Below are 12,867 nucleotides of genomic sequence, written 5' to 3' on the forward strand. Positions count from 1 at the left end.
CCAAATGAATGATTATCAAATCAATTATATGTTTAATGGTTATGATGGTATTGCAATTCTTCTTTCAAAGAGGTCAAATGGAGCAGACCTAGGTAGAAAAGGGCCTGCCAAATTGGGCCAATCTATACTTTTTAATGGCTGGAAGAAAAAGGACATGTTATGTTGGAAGAGAGGCTCTGTATTTGTGTTAACAGGAAAGAAGAAAAGACTTTGGATTCCTTCCAAAATAATAAGGATCATATTTGATAAAGGGAGACTCCCTGAATATCTTAGCAGCAGACAAGAAACAATCAAGACCAAACAAGCAGGTGATATTTGCTGATCCCTCCAGTTGTGGGCAGGTCTAAAATGACTAGATAGCTACTAGGTAGTCAACCGTCACTGTCATTCCCATAATTTTGGAAGCTGTACTTCTGTACTTCCTGAATACTCTGGTAATATTCTTCTCAGGTCTCTGATAAACTTGAAGACTAGATAATTAAACTGAAATCAATTAAAATGAAGTTGTTTAGCATTTAGGAAGATAATTTAGAACTGAGAAGATATTTTTAAGTTAATATTACAAATTAGGATAAACAATGATTTATATACAAAACTCTAAACATACCCAGATACGATAAATAATATAATACTTTCTCTTAAATTGCTGAAAACAAACAAACTGGACTTTTGAATGTATCACTTATGTAATAATTTCCATAATTGTTCCTATTATATAGTCTTTATTATTACAAAAGACTCTTTTATTTAGATAAAGGAGAATTGTTGAGGTTTGGTCTGTTGCTATGTATTGTAATTCTAAATACTGGCCCTGGTTGCCTCAGGGACAAGAGAATCCTCACATAAGGAAAGTGATGCTATGTTACCTCGCTCCTTACGTTACAACTGTTGTTTGAATAAAGATGGTATACTTAGGCAGAGGAGAAATAGATAGGGTTTCATTTCCTAGGTGTGAGGAGGACCACAAGAAGGAAGAGGGAAAAGAAGATAGAGAGAGGAGAAGATGCTATGAGCTGGGTGAGTCATGAAAACATCACCATGAGAACTGGCCAGATGGAGTTAGGAGCTGCCCAGATAGAAAGAGCAAGTTATAATGTGGCGCTATTGACAGGAAAGTAGGCATAATAGCCTAGAGAGTAGATATCTACCTAGCTCTAGTGCATTAAATGCTTATTATAAGTATAAAAGTTGTGTGTCTTTTATCTGGGAACTGAATGATCTAAGCAAAGTAGAACCCCCAGATTGATATTAAATATTTAATACAACATAAACTGTTTACATAGAATTTATGGTTGCTAGAGGTAAAAACAAGGTGCATATATGTGGTAAAATAAACTGAAATGCTTTTAGTATAATCACCCACATATTTCTTTATAATGATAATAGAAATTCCTATATCCAATACAACAATAAAATTAAGAATGATCTAAGACACTCTTCCCTCTAGAAAGGTGCCTGTCATTGCTGTGATGAGAGGTCATGACTATGGCAACTCTTAGAAAGGAAAACATTTAACTGAGGCTGGCTTACAGTTTCAGAGATTCATCCATTATCATCATGTGGGAAGCATGTGCACAGACAGAGTGCTGAAAGGGCCGAGAGTGCCACACACATCCTGATTCCTAAGCAGCGAAAGGAGACTGTGTGCCATACTGCATGTAGCTTGAACTAGGAGACCTCAGAGCCCACCTCCACACTGATACCCTTCCTCCAACAAGGCCACACCTGCTGCAACAAGGCCATAAGTACTATTAGTGCCAGACCCTACGGGCCAAGATTCAAACACCATAGTTGCCCATAAAGCCTACCAAATAAACAGAAAATTAGACAAATGCTTACACATGCTGCTGATGCAACTTTACAATTTCTTTCTCAAAATCTTGAGGTTGATTAGGAATGAAAGAATAATCTGAGAGGTAGCCTGCCAAGTTTTCTGACTGATTGTAGTCTCCAAGTTCAGCTAATAAGGAAAAAAAAATTACACATTAATACTTCAATTATACTAAAATCTGCAATGTCATTAATTCATATATAATTAGGAAATGAATGTGTTTCTAGCATTACATTAATCAAGTGGCAATAATTCACGTAAAAATAATTGCTAAATACCTAGACATCCATTGAATTGCCTTAGTAATTCCTACTTCCTATACATCTTAAGAATTCCTGCAATGTGTTACCAATATAAACTACAAAACCATATGCAACTTGACTTAAAGTAAGCTGATACTTACACTGAACAGCAAATGAAGCTAAAAGGGCAGCAGTGTTACAAGGACAGGATAATCTAATAAGACAAAAGAAAAAATATACAACCCAAGGATGAATAAAATTTCAAATATGTTGTAGTTTGTTATACTACTGACAATGGAAGTTTCTAATGCATTCATTTATGGTACCATAAAAACCACAAGTAAATTAATTAAGCTGGGTTTTATGGCACACGACTATGATTCCAACACGCATGAAGTTGAGATGACTACCAGGGTGAGGCCAATCTAGGTTACATAATAAGACGATGTATCAAAATACAAATAAAGGAAATGCAGTCCCCAACAAAAGGCTGATAAAGGGAACTAATACTACATATGATCATTTTTAAAATGTAATTACAGTAATCAGTCATGAGTTATTTAATACAGAATTTAAAATATTTTTAAACTATACTATAAGAAAATCTTTAAAAATAGCTCACCTTCCAGTAAGAATGTCTTGCTTAATTTGCAAAAAATACTGATACCTTAAAAAAAGAAGATAAATAAATAAATAAATAAATAAAAGAAGATAATTAGTAGAATCATCAAATTGAGTTCTTCTATATTCTATACTTACATTAACAATATTAAATATGTAAATATTTTCTTTATTAGCTACTCATAAGCATAAACTCAGTGTATATGTACATTAATAAAAATGCCAGAAATAAGATTTTGTGAATAGATTACAAGTCTTTAAGATTCATCAATATATGGAACTTTATATTTTGAGTATCTTGTTTGTATTATAAAACCTCTCAAGACATCTAAGAGGTTTGTATTATAAAACCTCGGCTGCCCAGGAGAAGGCTTAGGAGCAACAGTCTGAACACTGGGTCATGCAAGGAGAACTGGAAGCAGAGACAATTTAAGCATCGATGACACAGGAACAAAAGAGCACACTAGAAACCAGTGAAAGAAGACCGTCCTTTCTATGGAAACAGGAAGTTAGGACAAGTACAGGCCTATGTACAGATCATTTTCTTCTTAATCTTCCTGTGGAAAAACAACTATCTACTCCCACTGGAGTTAAGAAAGCTCTTTTATCAGAAAATTAATGGAATGTTGTCTTCTACTATAGCTCTGGTGTTAAGATGTTTAAACAATCAGCTTCTTTCACATGGACATGACACACTGCTGAGGCTCCTTACAAGACAGCACTCTCTTCTGTCCCTAATAGTGGGGAAGCTAGTTAATACCTGGGCAAAATCACCTGTGCTGAAAATGTGGCATAAAAAGAAATGTCATGATATTAAAGATTGAACAGGGATTTATGGACTTCAATCAGCTTTTAAAAAGTCAAAACTCAACATAAATATTTACTTATTTAGCAAAGTACAATTCTATCAACTCTATTTGATTTTATAATCAAAACTTTAAGATGTGGCTAGTGGCATAAGTCATAGCATGCATAAGACCTAAAACCATTAAAAAGAAGAAAAAAAATCTAAAAGGCCTTTAGTACAAACACAGTTTTATAGTTGTGAATTAAAGGTAATATATCCTTGGTATAATTGTAAAATTCTATAGAACTCATGCTTACACATACTGAAAATCATTTCTATATCCATTTAACCAAAGACAGGAATTATTAGCTAAAAAATCAGAAATCAAGTTCTAAAGTAGCCTATGATATGGGGCAAAATTCTAAAATTTGGGTGAGCCTTCATTAACTACATTTTTAAAAGGAAAATTAGATCACTTGTCTAGTGTATATGTTTTAGAAGTTAAAAAAATCACTTCTAATGATACTGATACTTAACTAATACTAAAGCACATTTATCACAGTTGAAGACTTTTGACGCTACTGTTTTTTCTTCCCACTAATTCAAAATGGTATCTATCTCAAAGTAAGGAGGTAGAACAAACATCCTTTGTGTTTGTGTGTGTGTGTGTGTGTGTGTGTGTGTGAGAGAGAGAGAGAGAAATATAAACTACTCCCAAAAAGGAGAGAGAGAGAGAGAGAGAGAGAGAGAGAGAGAGAGAGAGAGAAATATAAACTACTCCCAAAAAGGAGAGAGAGAGAGAGAGAGAAATATAAACTACTCCCAAAAAGGAGAGAGAGAGAGAGAGAGAGAGAGAGAGAGAGAGAGAGAGAGAGAGAGAGAAATATAAACTACTCCCAAAAAGGTAGCAACTTGATAATAATCAGTATCATCACACTTAAGTATTTCTTTTCTTTATTTGAAAATAGATTTTTTTCATACAGTATATTCTGATTAAGGTTTCTTTTCTCTCGTCTCCTTCCAGATCCTCTCTACTTCCCCACCCACCCAAGTACACACCCTTTCTATCTCTTATTAGAAAGCAGGCATCTAAATAATAATAATAAATAATATAATTTAATCTGAACCTCACAAACCAGAATCAGTCAAAACAAACACAAACAAAAAAACAAACAAAAATTCAAAGAGAAAGCACAAAAACCATACACACTTAGAGACAAACACATCTGCACACACAGAAAACCCCTAAGAACAAAATCTGAACCACTGTCTCTGCATGTATATATCAGCGTGTGGGTATGACCACAAGAGTACATGTGCCCACAGAGGTCAGAGGAGAGTACCCTGGATCCCCTTGGAAATGGGGTTACAGGCAGTTGTAAGCCACCTGACATGGGTATGGGGAACCAAAGTACAGGACTCTGCAAGAACAGCATATATTAACACTGAGCCATCTTCTTTAGCCCCACACTGAAGTGTTTCATAGCCCTGACTCCTTTGCTGTAATATTAGAATTACCTGAGGAATGTATATATGTCTGCACTCATTTGAGTCAAGTTGCATCAGAATATCTAGGCAAACAGACATGTAACAATATCTAGCTGTCCTAATTCTAACTTAATAATCAGGGTAGAGAAATAGTATAATATGAAATGTAGTCATGTACCACAATTTAATAAAAGCAATACTTATAAGACAAAAAGAACTTTGAAATTAAACAATACCTAATAAAAACAAAAATGGTCTCCTACACTGACAGCTCAAGCACAAGTTAGTTCTCAACTACTTACTTATTTTTACTTTCTTCAAGTACTGACACAATTACCAGTGAAATTTACCCATTATTTCCAGAATATGCTATTAACACACAGCCACACATTTAAGTTCTAATAGGAAATCCAGTTTTCTGTGTGAATTGAATACTATGGTTTGAATGTGAAATGTCCCCACAGGCTCAGGTGTTTGAACACTTGGTATCCAGCTGGTGCTGCAGCTCCTGTGGAAGGCTGTGGAACCTTAAAGAGGTAGAGTCTTGCTAGAACAAGTGCAGGCAGGCCGTGAGGTTTGATAGCCCAGCCCTACTCTCTGTTCTCTGTCTGCTATCTGCTTATGGATGTTAATAGCACAAGTTGCTTTCAGCTCTTGCTGCCATGCCTACCCTGTCATGATGGGCTGAAATCAATCCAAAATCCAAATGAAAATAAGCCCTCTTCCCTTGTTATTTCTAGTCAAGTATCTAATCAAAACAAAGGAAATAAGCAAGGCAATATAACTGACAGTATTTTAATATTAACAAATATCATAAACATTAAAATGTTAGAAATCTAATTTTAATTTGTTGATGTTTTAATTGTTTCTTATATATGTAGTTGGAAATGAAAAGTAATTTATAGTGTTTTATAATTAAAACTGCTCATTAATTCTGACTAATCTCCTTGGAGTTCCTGTAAAATTAGGAACTTTTTAGTATACTGAATATTACTTATAATGATAAAAGGTTATTTTAAATATTTAACGTCAACAACATACTTGATAAATTTAATATGTAAATTGTATTGTGAGACAAAATAAAGCATGGTTGTAAATGGGGAACATAGCAACAACAAAACCTAAGAACTATAATAGTAAACGAAATACATTTATTAGTGGTTGCAAATATTACAGATGTCAAACAAGGGACCTGTATTCCAGGGTCGTCTTATCATCAAAAAGGCATCAGCAAACAGAAAAGATTTTCAAGAACTATGTTTTTAACATCAACCTAGCCACAAAACTTTTGACCTACAATCTGTCCTGCCTACAAGATGTGCTGGTGCCAGGGTAGCACAGAACTTGTGGGAGTGGCCAACAGAGGAATGGTCCAATCTAAGCCCATACACAAGTGGAAGCCCATGCCTAACATTGCATGGTTGGCCAGAAATCGGGACAGCCCATGATCCCTAACTATAGTCTGCTATACTCATAGCCTAGCCCAACTGTCATCAGAGGTGCATCATCTAGCAACTGGTGGAGCAGATGCAGAGACCCACAGCCAGACCTGAGGCAGAGCCAGAGGAACCCTGCAGAAGAGAAGGAATGATTGTAGGAATCAGAGGACACCACAAGAATACGGTACACAGAATCAAATATCAGAGCTCATAGGAGCTCACAGAAACTGAAGAGATAAACATGGCCCCTATAGGGAAACAGAGGAGGAGTTGATCTGGGGGAGAGGGTGAGCGAGCAGAGAGACTGGAAGTAGAGGAGGGAAGGGAAACTGCAGCCAGGATGTAACACATGAGAGAAGAATAAAAGGATTTTATTGTTGTTTGATTTTTATTGGTTTTGTTTTGTTTTTAAAAAGCTTCATTTATTGAAAACTCTACAAATATCAAGAAATACCAGTTTATACAAATTCAATAGCTTCATTCTTCTGGTACTCCATTCTATTGCATCACTAAAGTAATTCTGACAAGCCATCCAGGCAGTGTCAGGAATGGGCACCCACAAGTTGGCCATTCCCACAAGTTCTGTGCTACCCCTGTCCTGGCACAACTTGCAGGCAGGACAAATTGGAGGTCAAAGGTTTTGAGGTTGGTATGAATTATAACTAGGAAGTGTACAAAGGGGATAGTATTCAATTTAAATTACTAATTCTGCATTTCACCAAGTACAGCAATCTGCTCTTACACAGCCTCCTGTGACGACTGTCATCGCTCTTACTTCTACCCTAAACATTCTGCCCAGTTCTCCAGAGCACTGCTATGCTCATTCTTGAGTACTTTCTCAAGGACAAGTGACAAGCTAAGATTCAGAACGTGGGGGCCGGAGAGATGGCTCAGCAGTTAAGGCCAGTTAAGAGCAGTTACTGCTCTTCCAGAGGTCCTGAGTTCAATTCCCAGCAACCATACACCTGTAATGGGATCCAATGCTCTCTTCTGGTGTGTCTGAAGAGAGCAACAGTGTACTCATGTACATAAAAATAAATAAATAAATCTTTAAAAAGGGGAATTTAAAATTAAAAAAAAAAAAGACTTAGAACATGTAGTAAATAGATGCCCAAATATGCTTTATCTGCAATATCTTTTATAAAGTCCAGCATATTTTCTTGGTCTTAAAAATACATCCTGCACGTGATAACTATATGCATATTTTAGAAATTTTATGTTGTACTTAGTGAAAAGAAAAAACAAGATTATACTTTTGCATGAATATATATATATACATATACATATACATATACACACATACACACACACACACATACATACACAAACTCTCACTATGCAGCATGCCTTGGCTACAGTCCAGTGCCATTGCATTTCCCCTTTAATTTCAGCACTGCTGCCTGGGCTAGATGAGCTGGCTCTACGTGACCAATTCCTAACAGTTCTCCCATTCGTGGCGCAAACAGTACCTTGGAATATTTATAAACTTTCTATACACCAGTTTGGAAGTTCAAATTTTTTAGCATGGTTATTTATTTTTGCCTAGTTAATTTTATTTTTTCATATTAGATCTCTGACAATATTTTCAAAAGATATAGTTCCATAAACCAACCTTGTATACTCTTCTTGTAACTTGTTGGGGTCACTTACAAAGAATTTGACTCTAAAGTTCAAATTGTAAGGTGATCCTCCTAGAATTAACAAAAACAGCTCTAATTATTAGATTATATTCGTCCATCATCTTTATAAGGCATATTTTCAAAACATCAAGTAAATAATAGGTATGCTCACTCTTTAGCTGCTTTCTTATTGGTTTGTTTGGATCCAGCCACCTCTGAAAAATAAAGAAGAGAGTTTCCTTTTTTTCCCTGAAGAAGTAGCATATCAGTTATTACAAATCTGTTCCACTTGAAGACTGCATTTTTGAAAAGGGCTTAATGTAAAACAGTAACTTAGAAGTAATGTTTCTTGGCTGCTAGTGATGTAGAAGGGCGATACTAATCCTAGGCAGGTACATCTGGGCTGCATTACAAAGGGAGTCAAGAATGAATATGGGAGCAAGTCAGTAAGCAAAATTTCTTCAGGGTTTCTCTGTCATGCTCCTGCCTTGATGTCCCCTGCTAGACTGTAACCTATAAGACAAAATAAACTCCTTTGCCCCTGTCACTTTTGCTCAGTCTGTTGCATTACAGCAAACTCATACAGTCATAAACTACTTTAATGATTATATAAATGTGAGATTAATCTACCCAAAGCCTGATGTCCTTGTTCAGTTGTCCTGAAAAACAAAATATCCTGATACAAGAAACACAAGTACTTACACAAATGTGGGAACACAGCTTAGAAATAATATAATAAATAAGCATTGAGAAACTTAACAACACTCATGAATGACCGCACTGAGACAGAACTTAGGGTCTTGATTCAAACCGTGAAAGTGGAACATTGATGACATGTGGTGCTGGGGTGTTAAGGACAGTGTTCACATAAAAAGATCATTCACATAAAAAAACAAAAACAAAACCTAGGAAGGAGCTGGCAAGATGGCTCAGTGAGAATGGCACTGGCAGTCAAGTCTGATAACCTGAAATTAATCCCTTAAAAATCATACAGTAGAGGGAGACTTGATTCTCAAAAGTTGTTCTCTAACCTCCACACATGTGCTGTGGCACAGGTGCACACCATCATACATACACCCACAATAAGTAAACGCAAAAAAACAAAATGAAACAAACAATTAAAAAACAAATCAACCCACATAAAAAAATCTTATACACCAACAAGAAAAAGACCAATATTAATAGCAAAGCAGACAATGAACAGTAAATTCACAACTAGGGAATAAATAGCATTTAAATATAAAAATATATTCAATTTTGATCACAATTTTTAAAAATATAAAAATCAATGTATGTTGGGTTCCAATTTTGAGACAGATCTCTAACTTTGGCTTTGAACTTATAAACCTCCTGCCAGAGCCTCCAAGGTGCTAGAGATACAAGCGTGTGGCACCACACCTCTGTACCCAAGCAACATAAGCTTTCCATAATTAGTGCCATGCTAATGAGAGAACATGGTATGTCACTGTGTCTTAAGTTTATTTCTAATTGTTGTGATAAAATACATCAACAAAAGCAATGTAAAGGAGAAGGGATTTGTTTTAGCTCACAGGTCCAGGTCCACTAAAAGTCCACAACAGAAGGGCAGTCACAGCTGCAGGAGGTTGGAGCAGCCAGTTACTCATAGCACATCCAAGGCTAAGAGCCAACAGCAATAGCACACGCATTCACGTGTGAGCTTTGCTCACGGTCTCCTTTCAATACAGTGCAGGACCATGGGATCGTGGCACCTACTTTTAGGCTCTCCTTCCTATATCAATTAACATACTCTAGGAAATCTCACACAGACATGCCCACAGGTCATCTTGGACAGTCCCTCATTGGGATGCCTTTCCCAGGTGATTCCAGATTGTATCAAGCTGACAACTAAAACTAAATTACACAAACTGCATTTTATTGCTGATTAATATTCCAATCCATAGATGTGTCCCTTTTAGATGGTCAGGTTATTCTGTTCTTTATGAATAACAGTGCTATAAACATCTAAGAACAAATTTTTGTGTATACAAATATTTTCAAGCCTAGGGTACACTTTGAAAACAAGTATTATAAACTTGAATATACAAGTATGCACACAAAGTATTTTACTTTGTGTGCATACTTGTATATTCAAGTATGCACACATGCTCACATATATGTGGGTATTCCAGTGCAATTGCATGAGCGTGTGTGCTGGAACAGGAGTATATATGTACATGAAGAATGGAGGATAATCTTGGATATTGTTCCTTGGTAGCCATGCACCTTTTCTGAGACTGAATCTCTCACAAGGATCTTTTGGTTCAATGATCTTTTTATTATGAATGCTGTCATTTAACAGTCTAGTACTATATGTCAACCAGTGTTCCACCTTCATGGTTGTAATCAAGACCCTAAGTCCTGTCTCACTGCTGTCACCCGTGAGTGCTGTTAAGTTTCTCAATGCTTATTATTATATTATTTCTAAGCTGTGTCCCCACATTTATTTAAGTATTTGTGTTTCTTGTATCAGAATATTTTACTTTTAAGGAGAACTGAACAAGGACTAAATTCTGCCCCAATGTGGCCAATATATGCTTTTATTCTGGAAAAAGTTCACAAGAAACAGATTATGTGATTGTCAGATTAGACTTGACACTATTGTCATTATGTTGAAAGCTTAACTTCCACAGCATCTGTATCTTAGCTAGTGGGTTTTAGTATTTTTTTTTTAACTATAGCAACTATAATTACAAAAATTGTTCTTTTTTTCTTGTATCATGCCACACTGCAGTCTGTGTGTGGGTACATGGGTACATATGGAGAGCAGAAATCAATATTCGGTGTTCTTCCCAATCATTCAACACCTTACTTTATAAAAATTATTACATTTTATTGGGTGCACATACGTACACCATTGTGCTGACACTGAGGTCAAAGGACTATGTGTAGGAGTCATTTCTCTTTCCACCATGTGGGTCCCAGGGACCAAATTCAGGTCATTAGGTATGGCAGCAAGCACACTTAGCCACTGAGCCACCACTTTATTTTTGAAACAAGGCCAGTAAGTCACAGAGCTCCTCTTGCCTCTGCCCCCTCGCTGCTTAGAATCTAAGCATACACTGCTGTGTTCAGCTTTTTCTTGGGTTCCTGTAATATCAAACTCCAGTCCTCATTAGTATGGCCAGCACTGAAAGATGCTCTATGTTAACATGTACTGCATACCTATTAATGTAACAAGCCCTGTTATTTGCAATTCCTACGTAAAAATTCAATTTATCTCTTTAACCCCTAAGATTGATACTATTTGTTTATCTTTACAGGTTGTTCCCCACCAGCATAAAACATGGTTTATTCATTGGGTAAATCTAGTTCATGGTCTTGACTTTCTTCAAATGTTGGTATCTATTTTGTTAAACACTTATTTTCATTTGAATTTTTCTGTAAGATGTGTGTGTGTGTGTGTAAATACTTTCCATCTTTGGAGTAAAGATACAATACCTAGTCTGACTCTCAGCATCTGGTGAGGAATTGCTATGCTGTTGCAAGGCTTTAAGAACTAGTGTCCATGTTGATCTAGTTCCCGGCTCACCAGGATGTGAGCCACTCTTCCCTGCTTCACTAGCCCCGCCCACCATGATGAGCTAACCCCTCATGGACTGTAAGCTTCTGTAAGTCTCTGTCAGGTATTTTATCACAGAAATACTAAAGTATTGAATCCTGTGGGAAAACTTCTAGTGTGGCCCTAATGTACTGTCTAGTCCCTTTCCATTTCAACTTGAAGGCTTTCCCCTAAGGATTTAAGGTAAATCTAGTGGTGACGAACTCCCTCAGCTGTCATTGGCCTGAGATGAGAATGCCGTAAGCTCCACCCTGGCACCTCATTTTGTTTTGTGAGACTAAATCTTCCTATGTAACCAGCTTGGCTTTCTCTCCCAGTCCTCCAGTCTCAGCCTCCCAAGCCCTAAGACAAGAGGTCTCATACTTGGCACTCCCTCAGTTGAAGTCAGTTTGCTGGATTAAGAATCTGTCTGTTACTGTGGATTTCTTCTATGTTAATTATATTACTCCACTGCCTCTGGCTTGCAAGTTTTGTACCAAGATTACCTATTACACTGAAAATCCTCTGTACCTGTTGAGTCATTTATCTCTCACTTCTTTCAAGATTCTCTTTGCCAACAGTTGTTTTTCCAGACAGGATCCCTCGGTATAACAGGCTGTCCTAGAACTTGCTTTGTAGACCAGGCTGCCCTCGAACTGTCAGAGATCCACTTGTCTCTGCCTATCGATTGCTGGGATTCAATGTGTATGCCGCGGCTGCTACCACCCTGTTTGCTAAGTTTTTAACCACCCAGATGTTTATTCAAATTTGGGAGGCTTTGGGCCATTAACTTCTTCAAATAATATCTCGTTCTCTTCTGTCCACATTCTGGAGATATTCCTCTGGCTTGATTTTTCTAATAATCCAATCCTTCTTAAGATTTCCTAACCATTGTTAAAGGCATGCACATACCAGCACACATATACATGTTCTGTTAAAAATAACCAAAAGTAGAAAAAGGCAAATCTGTTCTTGAAAAGAAACCCAGTAGGAGGTAAGATTTATACCTTTCTAGTTTTTTGGCCAACGGCCAACCCTGTTTATGAGGCAGGCAATGCGTGTGAGATGTCAGAAAACAGAAAGGCAGAACTGCAGATGACTGAAGGTGAGTTTTGAAGGATAAATCAGTGAGAAGCCAAGGTCCAGACAAACACAGACTTACAAGCCTCACAGACTTCTGCTGAGAGATTATATACATGGATAGAAAGGTCCAAGAATACCCCAACAACAGCAACGAAAAATACCAAACCAAAACAAAACAACAACAAAAACCAACCAGAA

At 36.7% G+C, this 12,867-nt stretch overlaps 1 protein-coding gene across 3 annotated transcripts in view; it reads right to left on the reverse strand.

Annotated features, from left to right (window-relative positions):
* The window catches only part of Ptpn4 (protein tyrosine phosphatase non-receptor type 4), a 159,819-nt gene that overhangs the window by 94,682 nt on the left and 52,270 nt on the right, over nt 1-12,867 (reverse strand). For 2 of the 3 annotated variants that reach the window (XM_052200080.1, XM_052200078.1), the window contains exons 4-8: nt 8,200-8,242; nt 8,021-8,120; nt 2,696-2,740; nt 2,235-2,287; nt 1,840-1,960 (exon numbers count right to left, since the gene is read on the reverse strand). In XM_052200080.1, the coding sequence (XP_052056040.1) occupies nt 1,840-1,960; nt 2,235-2,287; nt 2,696-2,740; nt 8,021-8,120; nt 8,200-8,242 (362 nt within the window). The remainder of the gene's footprint in view (nt 1-1,839; nt 1,961-2,234; nt 2,288-2,695; nt 2,741-8,020; nt 8,121-8,199; nt 8,243-12,867) is intronic. The other variant, XM_052200079.1, reaches the window with a different exon arrangement.

The sequence above is a fragment of the Apodemus sylvaticus genome, chromosome 12 (assembly GCF_947179515.1).
Source record: "Apodemus sylvaticus chromosome 12, mApoSyl1.1, whole genome shotgun sequence".
NCBI lineage: Eukaryota > Metazoa > Chordata > Mammalia > Rodentia > Muridae > Apodemus > Apodemus sylvaticus.